The 16,187-nt window shown below is 38.8% G+C and overlaps 1 protein-coding gene across 2 annotated transcripts in view; it reads right to left on the reverse strand.

The window, feature by feature from the left end:
* TPK1 (thiamin pyrophosphokinase 1) overlaps positions 1 to 16,187 on the reverse strand; it is a 312,492-nt gene that overhangs the window by 96,449 nt on the left and 199,856 nt on the right. For both annotated transcript variants that reach the window (XM_075493722.1, XM_075493721.1), the window contains one exon: positions 12,929 to 13,075. In XM_075493722.1, coding sequence (XP_075349837.1) covers positions 12,929 to 13,075 — 147 coding nt within the window. The remainder of the gene's footprint in view (positions 1 to 12,928; positions 13,076 to 16,187) is intronic.

Consider the following 16,187-nt stretch of genomic DNA (forward strand, 5'->3'; position numbering starts at 1 on the left):
TTCCATACTCGAAGCACTTAAAAACCTCCTAGACTATTGCTGGAAAACCTGTTTTCTAAACCAACAGCTTCACAATACCTCCCCAAGGAGACACAGAACACATTTAGTACAGTAATCTGGAACTAGGTTTAAGTACAAAAGAGAAAAAAAGAGAGACTTTCATGAAGAGTATTACTATTAATAAATGATAACGGAGATTCAATGTTGCCATGATACTTCTGCAGTATCACTGATCATTTGTGAACAGGTAAGAAAGGAGATCCATAAGTTAGACATATGAAAGACCAAGAAGTGACACAAGCTGAATGGCATTATTAATTCAGTTGATATCATTGAGCTTACAGAAAATTGGTAAAATATGTGTAGAAGAGATGTAGATACTTCCTTTAACTGCACAGGCCATGAAATACACCTTCACTTGTGGCATACATCATCTGGCACAACAGAGTACCTGGATTTGTTTATGGTAACTCAGGCTGCTACTCAAGAGTTCTACCTGTGGCCACTCATTTCGCACAACAGGACTATACCAGACTCTCCACATTCCTCATGGGATTTCAAGAACCAGTGAGCATGGGTGGATTAAGACTGCATGCAGTAGCTTGCACACCTACAACACATGGAAATGACTCCCATGCAATCCTGAAAGGACAGGAGGGTCTGGGACTTCACACAGAGACATACTTGGCCCCTCAGAGACCTACTGAGTCCTCCCTTGGTGCTCTTTTAATTGGTTTAAAGTTTCAGCTGATATCCTGGGTACAGTGAATACATTATCAATTTTATTCCCAGTTCCCAGGTTCCTCTAACATAAAGGAGACAGACAGCTCCTCCTTAAAAGAAATTCACCAAGCTCGCAGCTAATGAGACTCTCTGCCTGTGGCATCATTGCCACAGAAGACTAATTCCAGATCTTCAACTGCTCTCACTTCATTCTGAAGTATGTCCTCCTGTTGAGGAAAAACTGCTGGTGGTTACAAAGAGAAAAATATACTTTTTTTTACCAGAGAGGCTTCCTCTTTTCCCTGCCCCAAAAGGAATGTGATAGCTGAGAAAGGGCTGAACAAGGTGACCTCATTATTAAGAGCCTAAGGAGAGATACCTTCTGCAATGCAGCTTTCAGATGCGTATATCTATAAGTTGCTGTGAGGTAGGAAGACCTCAGACTCATAACGCAAAGGCACATTTCATTGCTAACACTGTGGTTACTAGTAGAGAATTCTGCAAGCTAATTATTATTCAATCTGATAATTTATTCTTTGATCAGAATAAAAGGATTCCCCTCTGGGTGTAGCTCCTTCTTCTCCCTCAGGTACCTGACATTACTGAAATTGAAGGCCATGATTCAATTAACAACGGATGGGAACTTTTAATGAAAATTAACCATTCAGAAACAGATGTTGATGCCACAGAAATGCAGATACTCCCTATGAAGCATCACTGGCTGTCATATGGATGGGAAAATGCAGAGACATCTTAACTTGGAATTATACACCAGATCTGCAGACCGCAATTCAATGAAGTGCTTAAGCACATGCTTAGATTTTATTAATCTGCTTTGCCATATGCTTAAATTTATTCTGTACTTGTGACATTACAAGCCAAAAGGTATACGCTTTCACACTAGTAAAACTTCTCTGCTAAACCACCTTTGGATATCTGTGACTTCTTATGGCATACACAAAAGCAATGCCTAGATTTCTGGATATAGTAAATAAAATGCAAAATTGTGAAACAGACTCCATGGCTGGGGCTGGAACTAATGCTAACCATTTGCAAACCGGCACTGCTGAAAGGCTGGCCACAGACCACCATGGTTCATGTGACTTATGGTTCAAAATGACTAATGCGACTGCCAGGCTTCAAGTTTAAACAGCAGGAAATGAAGGATGGTTGGAAACACAGTGCCTACATAAGGTCGTATGTTGGCAACTTCTGAAAGTTTTATGTTCACTTTTTTGGGGAATACAGTTGGGAATATAAAATCAATATAGTGAGCTCTGTTTCTAACTGTCCCCCTCCTCCCCATTATTTCCTCTTGGAAAGCTGTTGCGGAATCTCATCAGGCAATTATTAGGGACATTTTTTCTAAGTTCTGATGGAAATTTATCCATCACTGGTTTTAAGCAATTTACTCTTGTTCTAACATTGGCCTTGAGCTTAAACAGACTTTTTATCTCCCTGGCATTTACTCCTTCAGTGCATTTAGAGACAGCAATCATTTCTCCTTTCAGCACTTTTTCTGAGAGGTTATACAAGAGACTAAAACAAATCTCCCCTTGTAAGGTAATAAAAACATGAACAGAGATCAGAGTGGACAGAACTACTATTTCTGAACATGGCCACATAGTCTTCTATATCAGGAGATTCCAGATTCTTCTCAACAGATGGCTCTAACACTCGTGTTCAATCTACCCACGTCTCCACAAGTGTCCTAGAATCACTTAGGTGGGAAGGGGTCTCGGGAGGTCATTGAGTGCAGCCTTCCAATTGGATGTTGAACACTGCCAGGGCTGGAGATTCTCTGGCCAACCTATTCCTGTACGTACTTATCTTCACAGTAGAAATTTTTTCCTAATAGTTACCCATAATCTCCTGTTTCAGTTTAGGACCACTGTCTCTTATTCTTCTGCTGTGCACCTCAGGAATAAGCCTGGCTTCGTCTTCTTGATAACCTCCTCACAGATACTGAAAGCTTGCTATTAGGGCTCCCCAAAGCCTTCTGTTCTCCAGGCTGAAGAACCCCAGTATCCTCAGCCTCTTCTCATTGGGCCCATGCTCCAGCCCCCAACCATCTTGGTGACCCTCCACTGAACCTGCTGCTTTAATATTCAGAACTGCCTCCCACAGGATCCCTTGTACTGTGAACTGCTCATTCCCAAAAAGGGCCACCACTGTCCTCTTCTTCCTTGCCTGTGTTTCCCAAAGAGCTGCTATCTCCCTGTCACAGATCTCCAGCCATATGTGCTACCCCACCACTTCTCAGCTATTCCAATGATTTCACAGTTCTGTGTCCATACATGGAGCTCTAGCTCCTCCTCCTTGTTTCCTAGGCTGCATGCATTTGTGTACAGCACTTGCGACGGGTTCTCTTTTGACTTGTTTTATCTTTCCTGAGGGCTCTCTCACTCCATTCCTCTGCCCCTTGAACTTATCACCCCGAACCGCTATTCCCTCACTTAACTATAAGCTGTCCGCTGTCCTCCGATATAACCCAGTTTAAAACCCTTCTCATCAGGTTAGTCAGCCTGTTGGCAAAGATGTTCTTCCCTTGCTTTGTCAGATGGGTCCTGTCTCTTACTAGCATTTCTCATTCCTCAGAGGAACCCATGATCATAAAAGCCAAAGTACTTCTTGTGACACCAGCTACATAGTCAGCCGTTAACTCACAGGTTGTGCCTGCACCTACCTGAGCATTTCCCCCTCATCCACAGGATTGAGGAAAACTCTACCTAGTTTTATGTAGGCTCACCTTTGCCTAAAGAGCTCTGCAGTCAGTCTTGATTTACTTCAGATTTCCCTTGGCAAGTGTCACTGGTGTCCATGCAGATGAGCAGCAAGAGGTAACAGTCCAAGGGCCAGACAAGCCTCAGCAGTCTCTCCACAACAACCTGGATCCAGGCCCTTGCCAAGCAACACAGCCCCTGTGAAAGCATGTCTGGTCAGATAGGTGCCTCCATCTCCCGCAGAAAGGTATGTCCAATCACTGTTACCTGCTGCTTCCACCTGCTGCTAATACTCAGATGGTTATCCCAGAAGGAGCTTGTTCCCTTTCATTAGCTATTAGGGCATTGCACCAATTCTGCAAATTTACATCTGCGGATGGAGAAGGAGCCTTTCTTCTGCTGCCAAGTCACAAGCTTCCAGACTCCTTTTCTTGCTTTTAACAGGAACACATTCACTCCAAATATCTTGATTTTAGGATTAGGAGCAGGAAGCCCATGCTCCCATGAAGGTCACTGGGCCCACCTGCACTGTTGGCAAGTGTTTTTGATTGCAGTTGATGTGAGAGTGACAGGCACATTACAGTCTTAAAAGACATTGAAGAACTTAATCCCTGATCACCATCTCCTCTTAGGATATTGTTACTGCAGAGAGAGAGTGCTAAAGTAATGTAACCAGTTGTTACCAACATGAAGAAAATTTGGACTGCAAAGTAAATCACTTCCCATGGCAAAGCTGAATAGTTCTAGCTAAATCCTGTTTATCAGGGTAGTACAACATTTTCCCTAGAACCTCAGATATTACTAAATATTATCATTCTTCTGCACTGATCCTTTTTTAACAATAAGTGTAAACGTAGAAAATCCATACAGTTGACACCACTGCCCTGGCAGATACAGAATTAACAGTGATACTGCAAGGGATTGGAAAAGCCTAAGCAATTTCATAAAGGGACTGAATTTAAGAGATAACATATTTTCAAATATAACTGAGGCCAGAATACGGATGCTCAGCTTCTGCAACTTCAACTAATGCCAGTACTCAGATGTGAGCAGAAAGGACCATTTTTAAGTTTTCCTCTAAAGGAATTTATCAGCCCTTCAGCCTTGGTCAACCATTAAGTATTCAGCATTCTGATTTTTTTTTGTTTTTGTAGTAGATAATAATTCATCACCTACTATCACTTCAATTTTTACTGTTATTTACATTCAGTCTAGGAACAATAATATTGATTTTCCCTGCTGTATTTTTAATGGTACACAATAAAATATTTCCCAGACATTCATTTTCTTTCCAGAGGAGGCTCTGTCACAGATTACAGACTTCTGATACCTGTTAGTTTCCCTACAGAACTTTCTGTAATGCCAAGGAGGGAGTGAAAAAATCCTATACTCCCAAACTATCACTGAAATCCATTTAATACTCAAAGAGGAAAGCTGTTACTACAAAACTTTGGTGAAATTCACCTCAATCAAGGCAGTAAGATGCCTTCAGAGAGACTGTGTCATTTAGTGGGTAGCACAGAATCCTAGAACTTGAGAAATTTGGGCTAACACAATAAAGCTGAACAAAAGAGTTGTAACTCAGCAATTATTTAAGGGCGATGCATGGGCATGCTGCAGCAGACATCACCCCAATAATTTCCAATACTACACAGACAAGGCCACTTTGGTCATTGGTACAACTGCAGAATCAAGTACAAAACTAAACTAAAAAATTAAGATATCATGATGTGCCAAGAAAAGACAGTTGACTGGATCCAAGAAAAATCCAGAGGGGAAAAAAAAAGGAAAGAAGAAGAAACAAAATTAGAAAGAGAAAATAAGATCTTGCTGTATGATGATTAATTAGTAAGAGGAGTAGCCTCTGATCAGGCAAGTCACAAAGTATTCATGATTATCCCTCTAAGTCCCCTCGGTCCTTTATGTCTAATAATTAACCTTGAAACTTCAAAACATTGTATTGCTCCCTCTAGGTGTCAGGTGGTAGACAAATATTTTAAACCACAGCAATAATCATAAAAATACTACAAAATCAATCTGTAAAGTACCAGTCTGAGACCTTCATATAGACAAGCATTTGAATAATTTTGCTTTTTTGAAGCACCTTGTAGAAAGCTTATTAAATTATGTACGCAGTATTTAATTCTGTTGATCAAATTTGGAATCCATATTAACAGTCTTTTAAGATGCCTTTTTTTTTTTTTTTTTTTTTTCGGGTGGTCAAAAATCTATTCACAAAAAGCTTGGGAATTCTTTAGCTTGCTACAAAAGCCCCATATAGGATCAAAGTCCCACCTGGGAAAAAACCCAAACAAAACTCAAATGAACACACACATGCACGCACACTCCAGCTTTGTCCTGTTTAGTTACAGAAGAAAGATTAAATGAACACACAGCAAGTGCAAATACTGCTGTGGTCTTCCTCAGCTTACTGCTATCAGGAGAAAGTTTTACCAGCTTCCCACTGATCTCAGTTTAAGCACCAGCTCCTACCAATAAGCAAACGTCAAAGACAAACATTACATGTTTTGCTGCTGATCATTTAATGTAAAGCAGGCAACTTGGGCAGCAGCAGAACTGTTTTATGGTACAGGAAATTATTAATACTACATTGCACACAAAAAACCAAAGTATCAGAGCACTGCAGAAAGAAGTTTGTTAAGGGTGGGGATGAAAAGAAGGATTAAGACTTCAAAGGAAACACAAGTAATTTGACAGGTTTGCGAAAAAACCCAGCTCTAAGAAAATTAGCTTTGTAACAGAAAACTTCTTGTGGTTTCCATAAAGCAGCAAAATAGATATTATCATATTAACAAGATCATATTACAAAAACTAGGGGCAACAACAGAGAGCAGGAACCTCATTGGAAGAGCTTTATTTAGGGTCAAGATTCTGTTAGATGATCATCCATCAGCTGCTGTAGTAACTAATTAAAAATTCGGACGAAGACTGAAAAATCTGAGAGCAGAACCATTGAAACTTACCAAACACCAGATATTGATTCAGACCCAAACTGGATGACTCCAGAATTTAGAAATACATAAGTAAGCCAATTAGACTCCTTACATTATCTCTTGCAGACAATCATTAAGATGTGAATTTAAAAACAGCTGTGTGATTAACATAGCCTGCTATAGAGTATTACTTGTTTCTTAAGAATTATGAGCAGATGAAAATCTCATTTAGTAAAGACTATTCTTTTTCACTTGGCAATGATGGTTTGTATTTTCCTTTCCTCTCTGAAAGATAAGTATTTTTTTAAAGTGGTTACCTGCAAGCTAACAAATTGACTTATGAATTTGTTGTAATCTGTTTATCTAAGCAAAGGCTATAGGATGAGACTTATAAAAAAAATTTTGCGTATGTCTTCATTATACATAAGTAATCCATAACTATTAGATGTCACCTTCTGCAAAAAAGTCCATGAAAAATCCACATAATTCCAAATATTTCATAAATTTGATGCAGATTGCACTTTTAACTGATGCTAAATAAACTGCTTGAAAGGATGTGAGTGTTTCAAAGGCTAATTATTATTTCTAAGATACTCTATAAGCTTTGTATATTTCATATTACACATTTGCTGATGCTGGAATAGAACTAAGCTATAAAGAATGTAGCTGTTAAGAGAAAATCCCACTAAAATTTTCCTTTTGTAATAATGAGAAGCAAGATAGCAAGCAAATCTTCCCCAGGACAAGATGTGATTGACAAAAATGAATTAAATTTGGATCACTGATATCCACTAAAACACAGAAATCCTGTGGTAAACATGAAGCAACACCACTTCATAGCCATAAATTACCATGAAATAAACCTGCGTCACTTGGACCTGGAGCCTTTTGAAGGTCCCATTTACACAGGCCCACTACAAAAACACATGATAAGAATGACTCAATGATCATCAGCCCAGCTGGATTTTCCCAGGGAAGAAGAAAAACACAGGGTCTAACTCTAACAGTCTTATTTTAAGAACAAAAGTTGAGCTGTAACCACATCCTCAAATTTTCTTACCAAAGAAGGAAACTCAGGCAGCTAAACTACCAACATAGCAACTTTTTTTCTGAGAAGCCATTTAAATGTGCTACTGAAGCTCTGGAAACACAAAAACGCTTTCTGCAAGGGCTTCTGTGAAGGAGTACAGGCTCCCAGAGAAGGGCTTGAGTAAGACTTTCCCACTGCTAATATTTTTGACACTGGCAGTGTTTCTGTCCAGCTGAATGGCTGGCTTTCTCATAGAAAAAATCACAAAAATTTATTGAAGAACAAGAAGTTGTATATTTGCGAATTCCATAGACGCTCATTCAAGTGACCTACAAGGAGCTCAAGGCACAGAGACTCACTGCTTTGCCAACTAGATTAAGTTCCAACAGTGCTCTTTGAGAGCAGATACTGAACAGGAAAGACAGCCTTTCAGGACAACAAATATTTTAAGTACTAAATATATGTTTAAATATTTTATTTAAATATTAAATATATGTTTAAATATTAAATATATGTTTAAACCCCTTCCTTTGCAACTGGGACCTTTTTGCAACTGAATCTACCCACAAAATGTACTAGTAATACAGGAAAAGGAGACATTAAAGGTTATACTCAAATTTCCAAATCCCAAAGTTATCCCCCAGAAGAGGCACACTCACTAAGGATTTTCTCCACTGAGTGCCAGTGCAAGCCAGATCTGCTTCTTACACATATGAGGCAGTACAGAACTGGTCTGATAACTCACTCTTGAAGTTCCTGCGAAATTCAAGGAACTGGCTGCCAGAAGAAAACTCAGAAGGTGAAGGTATATACCCTGAACTTCCCATTAAACTTTACTCTACAAGCATGGACAGAAAGCAAACCAAATAACATTGACATAGAGAATTGCAGCAACAAACTCCAGTAAAGTTTCCGGTCTTGTACCTTCCCTTGCTTATATCTATTGCAGTGTCCCCATCTAGGAGCAGATCTCCATGCCTAGTCACTCTGTCTGCATCTGTAAAATGGTTCAGGTAATACTCTCTGGACCTCAAGCCAGCTGGCACAGCACTGCTCATATGCATATGCTGTTCTCTCTTGTCCCCAAGACAAGGCGGTACCCTCCAAATGCTTAGTAAGCAGTTACTGGCCTGTGCTAACCCCAAACTGTGCCCAGGCACTGTCTGCGAGAATGATAGCCGGCTCCCACTATAACTGTGCTTGGGACCATGCTAACTAATTAGCTGCACAGCCTACTGCATGGCAATGTTTATGTTAATTAAGGGCCTTCTTAATACTGTTGTTACTATTACCATAATACTATGTTCCACCTTGGTGCAGAGCTGAGAATGTAATGGCGTTTTGTAAAAAGCTAAACGAGCCTCACAGTACCCATTCAGAGAAGGACATGGGTTTTATCCAATTTACAGACTAGGAGACTGTGAGATCAAAAGCCTATACAATTTACTTCTCTTCAATGAAACGGTAGTAAAGAGCCAAGATTAAGGGATGGGACTCCTGATTCTTATTGCTCATATTGAGCTGCTGGACTGCTACCTATGATGTGAAATTATTCATCATTTCTCACAGGAAAGGCAGGCATGCACTCACAAGAAAAGCTGTGTGCCAGAAAAAGGGTTATCAAAGTATTAACGCACTCTTTCAAATGACAAAAATATGCTGCTGTAACACATTTGCATGTGTAGGTAACAATTATTCTCCCCTACATCCCAGGGCTGGAACCCTGTGTGGGGAACACTGAACTGCTCAGTATAATGTAAAAGACAGGCCTCATTAACTCTTGGACATCTTCTCATTTCTTGGTCATAAATCCTATTACCTTGTATTACAAACTGCCATAAAACTCACAGATAAAAGATAATTTATGCTCAGTGTACAGAAGCTAATGTTTCTGTACTCCTGAGAAGCACACTACCAGAAAATGAGAAAGTATGTATGTGAAACCTTAAGCCATTCATACTGAGCATGGCTAGCATGATAAACATGACTCTAAGGGCCTAATGCTCTTCAGCCAGGCTATGTTAATGGTAATTGATAGTACCAAAATTTCAAGCATAAAATGTATGGACTGTTGCATAAAATATCCTGCTCATAAAGAGCAATTACTCCTTATTAAGAATTCAGGCTTTCCTCCCTCCCCCCACTTCAGAAAGAAATATGATGGCTATTCAGTCCAGAGATACTTTTTGTTTCTTTTTTTTTTCTTTTTTCTTTTTAAAATTCCAATCATCACATTAGAAAATGCTTCAGAGCAAGCATCACCTCCTGGAATTCTTACACAGTCTCCCTATTTCTGACTCCTATCCTAATTAGTGTTGCATGGCACACAAAACCTAACAACCCTTGGAGCTGGCAAAAATCAAAGGCAGCTCAATCTCTTATTTGCTTTTTCTCTGAAGCAATTTAAAGTCTTCGGACTTTGGCACTGATATTAACTACATTGGTTATCTGCTCAAAAGAATATTTTGCTTTAGTGAAGACTGAGCAAAAGATGCATTAAATTTAAGCTGTTTGTCATTAGTTTTCCTTTCCCATTCAGAGGAGAAAAATCTTTCACTGTCAACTTACAACTTCTGTAGTTACAGACTATGTTCTCATTGCTTGGGCCCTTCCATAAGTGCACCTCATTTCATACCTGCTTTCTTTTCTTAAATACCTGTTTAGTAATTTGACCTATATTGGAATTCATTTACCCAAATTTAGATACTACAGTGTATACCTAGATCTCAGCCTACCACCTAATTTCTCCATAGAGTCCAGAGAGACAGACATTTATGGGGTGTAATTCTTCCCATCTTTTTTCTCTTCTCCACCTCTCATAGTTCATAGTTCATATATTCATTTCTTACAGGTCAGAAATGAATATAAAAGAGTTTACTTCCTTGTAGTTTTCTTCACTTTCCATGCCAAAACATTCTTTCTAATATATTTCAAAAAACTTGCACCGTCTGTCTGTCTCTTTCCCAAGAGAGGCCTCCGTAGTCAAAATGCCAATTACCCTTACATTCAGTACTTGGATAATTTTATTGGCTGATGAAAAAAGGCTTTGTTTACCTGGTCCTCCTTGCTTGGTAGTCTCCAGGGGATTCCAAATTGGGTATTATCCTTGCTGTCCCCCTCTATCACCTTGAAGACTTTTAGCAAGTCTATAAGCTTGTTTCCTACAACACTGTGTGGAAACACTTTACAAGAGTGTTAAATATTGATATATTTTTTCTGCTGTGCCCCTCTATATCAACATTGTAATAATGTGAAATAACTCTTTTTCAAAGCAATTACTTAATAAATTTTATGGTGTACTTAGATATCTACTCACACCTTCCTCCTCTTAGTTTCTGCATTAGTAACTAAAAATTCAGCAGCTTGACTTGTTATTCCCCTTTGTATCCTTCCTAGGGCTGTTATGGGATTACCAGTTTATCTGCTCTATCTGAATATTTTAGCCTGTGCTTAGGTACACACGATAGAGAACCAATACTAGTCTCCCGCTATAGTGAACAGAGGGCTAATGTTATTTTGAAGCAAAACCATGGTTATATTTTGCTCATATATTTTATCCAAAGAATCCAATAAATATCAGATTCTTCTTCCCCAAGAGAGAAAGGTTTCAGATCTACATTTTATAGAAAAAGCAACATGCTCTTAACTTTTATCATTTGCATTAGCATTTGAATCTCAAAACCTTGCTTCATTTGTTGCAGTTTCCAGACTTGCATTTCAAAAAGTCAGTGGGTCTCCCACTGTGTTCAACTCCCTCCTACCTTGATTTTAAATTGCAAAGGGAAGAGGGGAAAAAGAGAGAATGTCATGATTGTGGCTGTTTACAAGAGAAAAATATCACGCTGGACTCCATACAAAAAAAAAGAGTACTTCCAAGCTTAGGATCCTTGTTTGTCTCTGTGTATAAACTGGTCACTTGATTTTTCTCTAAACTATGCAGGATTAATGTTATTATCTGGAGTTACCATGACAGTTGACTGAAGGTGCTGACAGTGACAAGTTTGAATGGCAGAAAAAAATAATATCCCGTGGAACTCTCCCCATCAACAAAAAAGTATTAAATGCTTCTTGTACGTCATTATTAAAAACAGAACATTAAGAAGTTTCCAGCAAGCCCAAACAACTAGCAACCTCCCATTTCTATTTAAATGCTTTTTTTGCCTTTTTTTTTCTCCAAGTTGCAATGGGTTTAATTATTTATTGAAGACTTTTCTGAAAGCAACCTTAGGCATGGCATTTTAAAGCCACTTACGGAAAATACGAATGAAAAGAATTAAGTCTTTCCAATCCAATTAAGTGTTTTGTAAGCTAAATTGGGAATTCTCCATCTTATTTCAGCTTTTCAATATATTCTTAAAAATATCCTAAAATTAATTCATAGTGGTCAGTGAAGTACTGCACCCACAGATCAATGACAAGCGAGTTACTCCTCACTTTCAGATTTTAACCACAGTTATCCTTTAGCCCTCTTTCCCCCTCACTCTGCTGCCTCTGTCCATTTAGCTGTGCAACTAATGATCAGAGTCATTCCTTGTCATACTGGCAAATGAGCTCCTGTGCCTACTATCTTTCCTGCAGACATAGTGCTTCAAAGTTGTTAACACAGCTTCAGCCCCTGTGGATTTAAATCTATAATCTCATAGAACCTTATTCATGCTTTTCTCAAATTACAATGAAGCACGTGTGGTGCAGGGTTTTGTCAAATTTATCTGTGAATGTTATTTATTTTAATGAAATAAGCTTTCCAAGATAAAATGGGAAAGTTAGTTAAGCTTCTAGAAACCCTAACATCAGGAAAAGATATTTCCAAACAAATAAATGAACCACTGTTAGAAAAGACTCTTTGATGCTTAGATTTGCCTTTAATTTAAATCTTAGAAGCAGAAGCCCAGCAAGATCTTTTGTGTGTGTTGTTTTATAAATCAATAAATGGAATAACAGACCTGAAAAACCACAAAAATAACACATCTTAAATAAATTCCCTTGTTGATGCTACCTGTATTCCCATCATAATGAACTGCACCACTCAGACCACATAAGAGCTCTGCCCGACGTGTTTGTCAGGAACTCCTCATATCTTTCTCTTACATCTTTCTTTTGTTTCCCTTACTGCAGACATCCTTATTGCTACTCAACATGCAAACGGGCTGTGTGCTAAAGTTAAACTTACTGGAATCTAATTAAAAAGTTTAACTTTTTTTTTTTTTTCATTATTATCAAAATCCTATATTTACCCAAATTCAGTTTTCATACCTTCTGGATTTCTATGTTCCTCCCCTTTTAAACAAATCTATCCTGAACAAATAAAACACAATCTTTTCCAAGGCAGGAATGCAGAGCCCATCATTTCCTGTCCACTTCCCTGCAATACATTTTATATTTAGGCTCTGACCCTACAGAATACAATTAAGAAATGAGCATTTAATGGTGCAAGACCTGCAAGGTCAGAGTAGGTGGAAGGTCAGTTTTATTACAAAGTAACTTTTCACAACACTTACAGGTTGAAGCAGGTAAATCAGCGAGCACTCCTGGATAACTATCACTGGAAAAGGAGTGATATTTGTTGCATGAAAAAGCGTTTCCACTGATGCCATTGTTTGGTCAAAGCGTCCTCCAAGTCCACCCAAAGTCACAATCACATCGATCTAAAAGATAAAACAAAAACAGTCACCAAGAAAACTTTCAGGCATGATCTCTAGACCCTGAAAATCAACAATAAAATCACTTTGGGGAAAAAAAAGAAAAAATAACTACTGACTATACAAAAGCAAATGTCAAATACAGTTATTTACTCCCATTACCGATAAATACCGTTATGTGATTTTTGATGCTGAGTATTAAAGCTCAGTAAATTCACGGCCAACATGTGGTACTTTTAAGAAGGACATAACCGTTCTCTCTAAATTACAGGCCAGTCTTTGCAGGTACTTACCTGTCTGCCCTGAATATATAGAGCCTAAGATATATCACTCCACATCTAAGCCTCTCAGCTAAGTTTGGTATATCTGAGCCTTAGTATCTTTCATCCCCAGACCTTAACATCATTTCAGTGTTATCCTCACAGTTTACAGAGCGAATAAAGGAAACTTCAAGTTAGGGCCATTGTATGTCGTTCTTGTTCCTGCCACACACCATTTTAACGTACAAGCAATCCCACTCACAGGCTGGCTCTACTAAAGACTGAAAGTACTACTGAAGTAGGAGGTTCCACCCCAAGTGAGTGGCACATCATCTCCCAGCTGCCAGGGACAGGAACAGGAACAGGAGCACTCTCCTGTCCAAGTCCTAGAACCACAGAGAGCACCGCTTGACTGCTTGCAATAGGCCACGGAGTCGTACTGCTGTTACTCAATTCTCTCACGCTCCATCAAGCCTCTGAACACTTTATTTCCTATAAGCAGAAAGGGAGTATTTAAAAGCCTTGGTTAAGAGCTTTTGGGTCCTCAGATAAAAGGTCACTGAGTGCAAAGTATTATTATTATTACTTCCATAATGTGGATCAGTTATGTTCAGTAATTGTATTTTAAAAAGCTACCACTGAGTAAGTCATATCTAGAGCCTTAACACATTGCAGCAATAGAGTCTTTAGAAGCTGCCTTGACAATGGCCATCTGGTGAAGTTTCCAACTTTATAGGGCTCAAGTCTATGGCCACTGTGATTACATGAAGTTTTACTCAACCCAGGAGCCACATAATGGTGCTCTGTGTATCTGGAATGATATATTAATAGCATCAGCTTCTATTTTTATTACCAGGGCTAGGGCTTTACGATTCTTTTGAATATTGGTTTGCATGAAAATTAAGCTCTTTTCCTTTTGGTGAAGAATTATATCATCTTTCTCATCACCATCAGGAAAATACTTGAGAAGCCAGACTGGGTCAATATAACATACTACATTAGCAGCAAACACTGAAACAAAAAAGCTATTCTTGTACTGCAGACAGCATGAATTTTCTGTGCAGATTACAGATCACACAGACCTAACATACAACTAACAGAATACGAATGGTAGGAAAACCTGTCCTTAAACAGCAGACAAAACAGCAAAAGCTAATGGCTGAGCTTATGGCTAGCCATAATATCTATTCCATTTCATTGATTCCAGTGTAGAAACAAACCACTTTTGTTTGACTGGAGATGACTGTGATTAAAAAAGATGGATCAATTATCTGGAAATAATACTACTAAAGAGACCCACCCACAACAGTTCCCCACCAGTCAGCTAGCAGTAAAAATGCCCCCCACCCCACTGGAGGCCATGGGGAAAATGTGCTACTTAACCTGGAACCACAGTGAAGTTAAGGTGACTTTGCAAAGGATCAGTAATCCACATATGTGTTGCTTTTCTTGTGAGCAACGGGACTGGAGCTTAAATATTAGCCTAGCCTAGCCTTCAAAAACCTGAGCAACTACTGTGTAGTTTCTTGGTATATATGTCTCACCATACATGAACTTGTTTGTTTTGGCTTTGAGGTTTTCTACAGTTTAAAATGTAAGAATGAAGGAAACACAGAGTTCCCTCTGACTTGTAATTAAAATGATGCAGTAACATTCTGAATGTGTCTTCTTTCCCTTGTAAAACTGTATGTCAGACAAATCCTGCTCTGTTATTCACACACATGTACTTATCGCCAAGTACAGAAGCTATCTGAAGCAATGAAGTGCTCACTGACTGCATCTTTTTGTGACAGAGATTGTCAGAGTACTACAAGTTGAAGAAAAACATAACAATTCCTGTATGACAGAAGTGATCCCCAAGTCCTACTCCTTATTCAATAGCAACAGTGCAGTGATCATGTGGATTGGTGCCCAAAAAGTAAGAAAATAAAACCAATCTAGCATGGAGTAGATCTCTTGAAAAGACATTCATAAAACAGAGGTTTGGGGTTAAAGATATCTGAAAAAGGAATGTAGCTATTATTTAGGGTTTGCATGGATTGTGAAAATGAAAAATACTAGTACATGACATGTACGCAAAGAAACCCAGCTGGAGCATGAGAGGAGTGGGCAGAGAGAAAAGCTAAAATTCTGCACTTCTGTGATGGTTGACAGTCCTGCCTTTCACTGGATAGTCTTGGCAGCAGTGGCAGACATTCAGACATTGTAGGACTTTTAAAGCCTCTATTTGAAGGTCTAGGTATACAAACTTTGTTTATTTAACAAAAACACAGAGAAGCTAAGTCCAACAAAAACCTCAAGAGCCTTTTCATCCTAAAGCTATCACCTCCGTTAAAAAAAAGCACAACACAAAAATCACAAACTAACAAAACAATCAGTTCCTTCCCTGCAATCACTGCTCCTCTCGCTCTGCCAAGCACTTAAGAAAATGGATGTGCCATGAAAGCACATACACGACTCTTGGTCATTCCAGAACCTAAGACAAAGTGAATATCAAAGCACAGGACATTTATATATTCCAACACTACAGACAGAAAGGCCATTCATTTTTCGACTATGATTTCCTGTGTAACACAGGCTACTGAATTATACTGTAACTGCTAATCAGCCCAGCAGGTAGCATTTGACTAACACACTGTACTTCAACTGAAAAGTCCATGCTTCACTTAAATGTCCTGTCACCAGTCCCCTTATACAATTTGTTTTCACACAGCACCATTTGTTGCCTGAAAAAAGGATAAAAAATCCTAAATAACTACAAAGAAAAGCTTAGATCATTGCAGGCACAGCGTAGAAGGCACTGTATTCTCTTAGACTATCTATAACCTGACTTAAATGTATTGCACAGCACCTTTAAA

Source organism: Mycteria americana, chromosome 2 (genome assembly GCF_035582795.1).
Source record: "Mycteria americana isolate JAX WOST 10 ecotype Jacksonville Zoo and Gardens chromosome 2, USCA_MyAme_1.0, whole genome shotgun sequence".
Taxonomy (NCBI): domain Eukaryota; kingdom Metazoa; phylum Chordata; class Aves; order Ciconiiformes; family Ciconiidae; genus Mycteria; species Mycteria americana.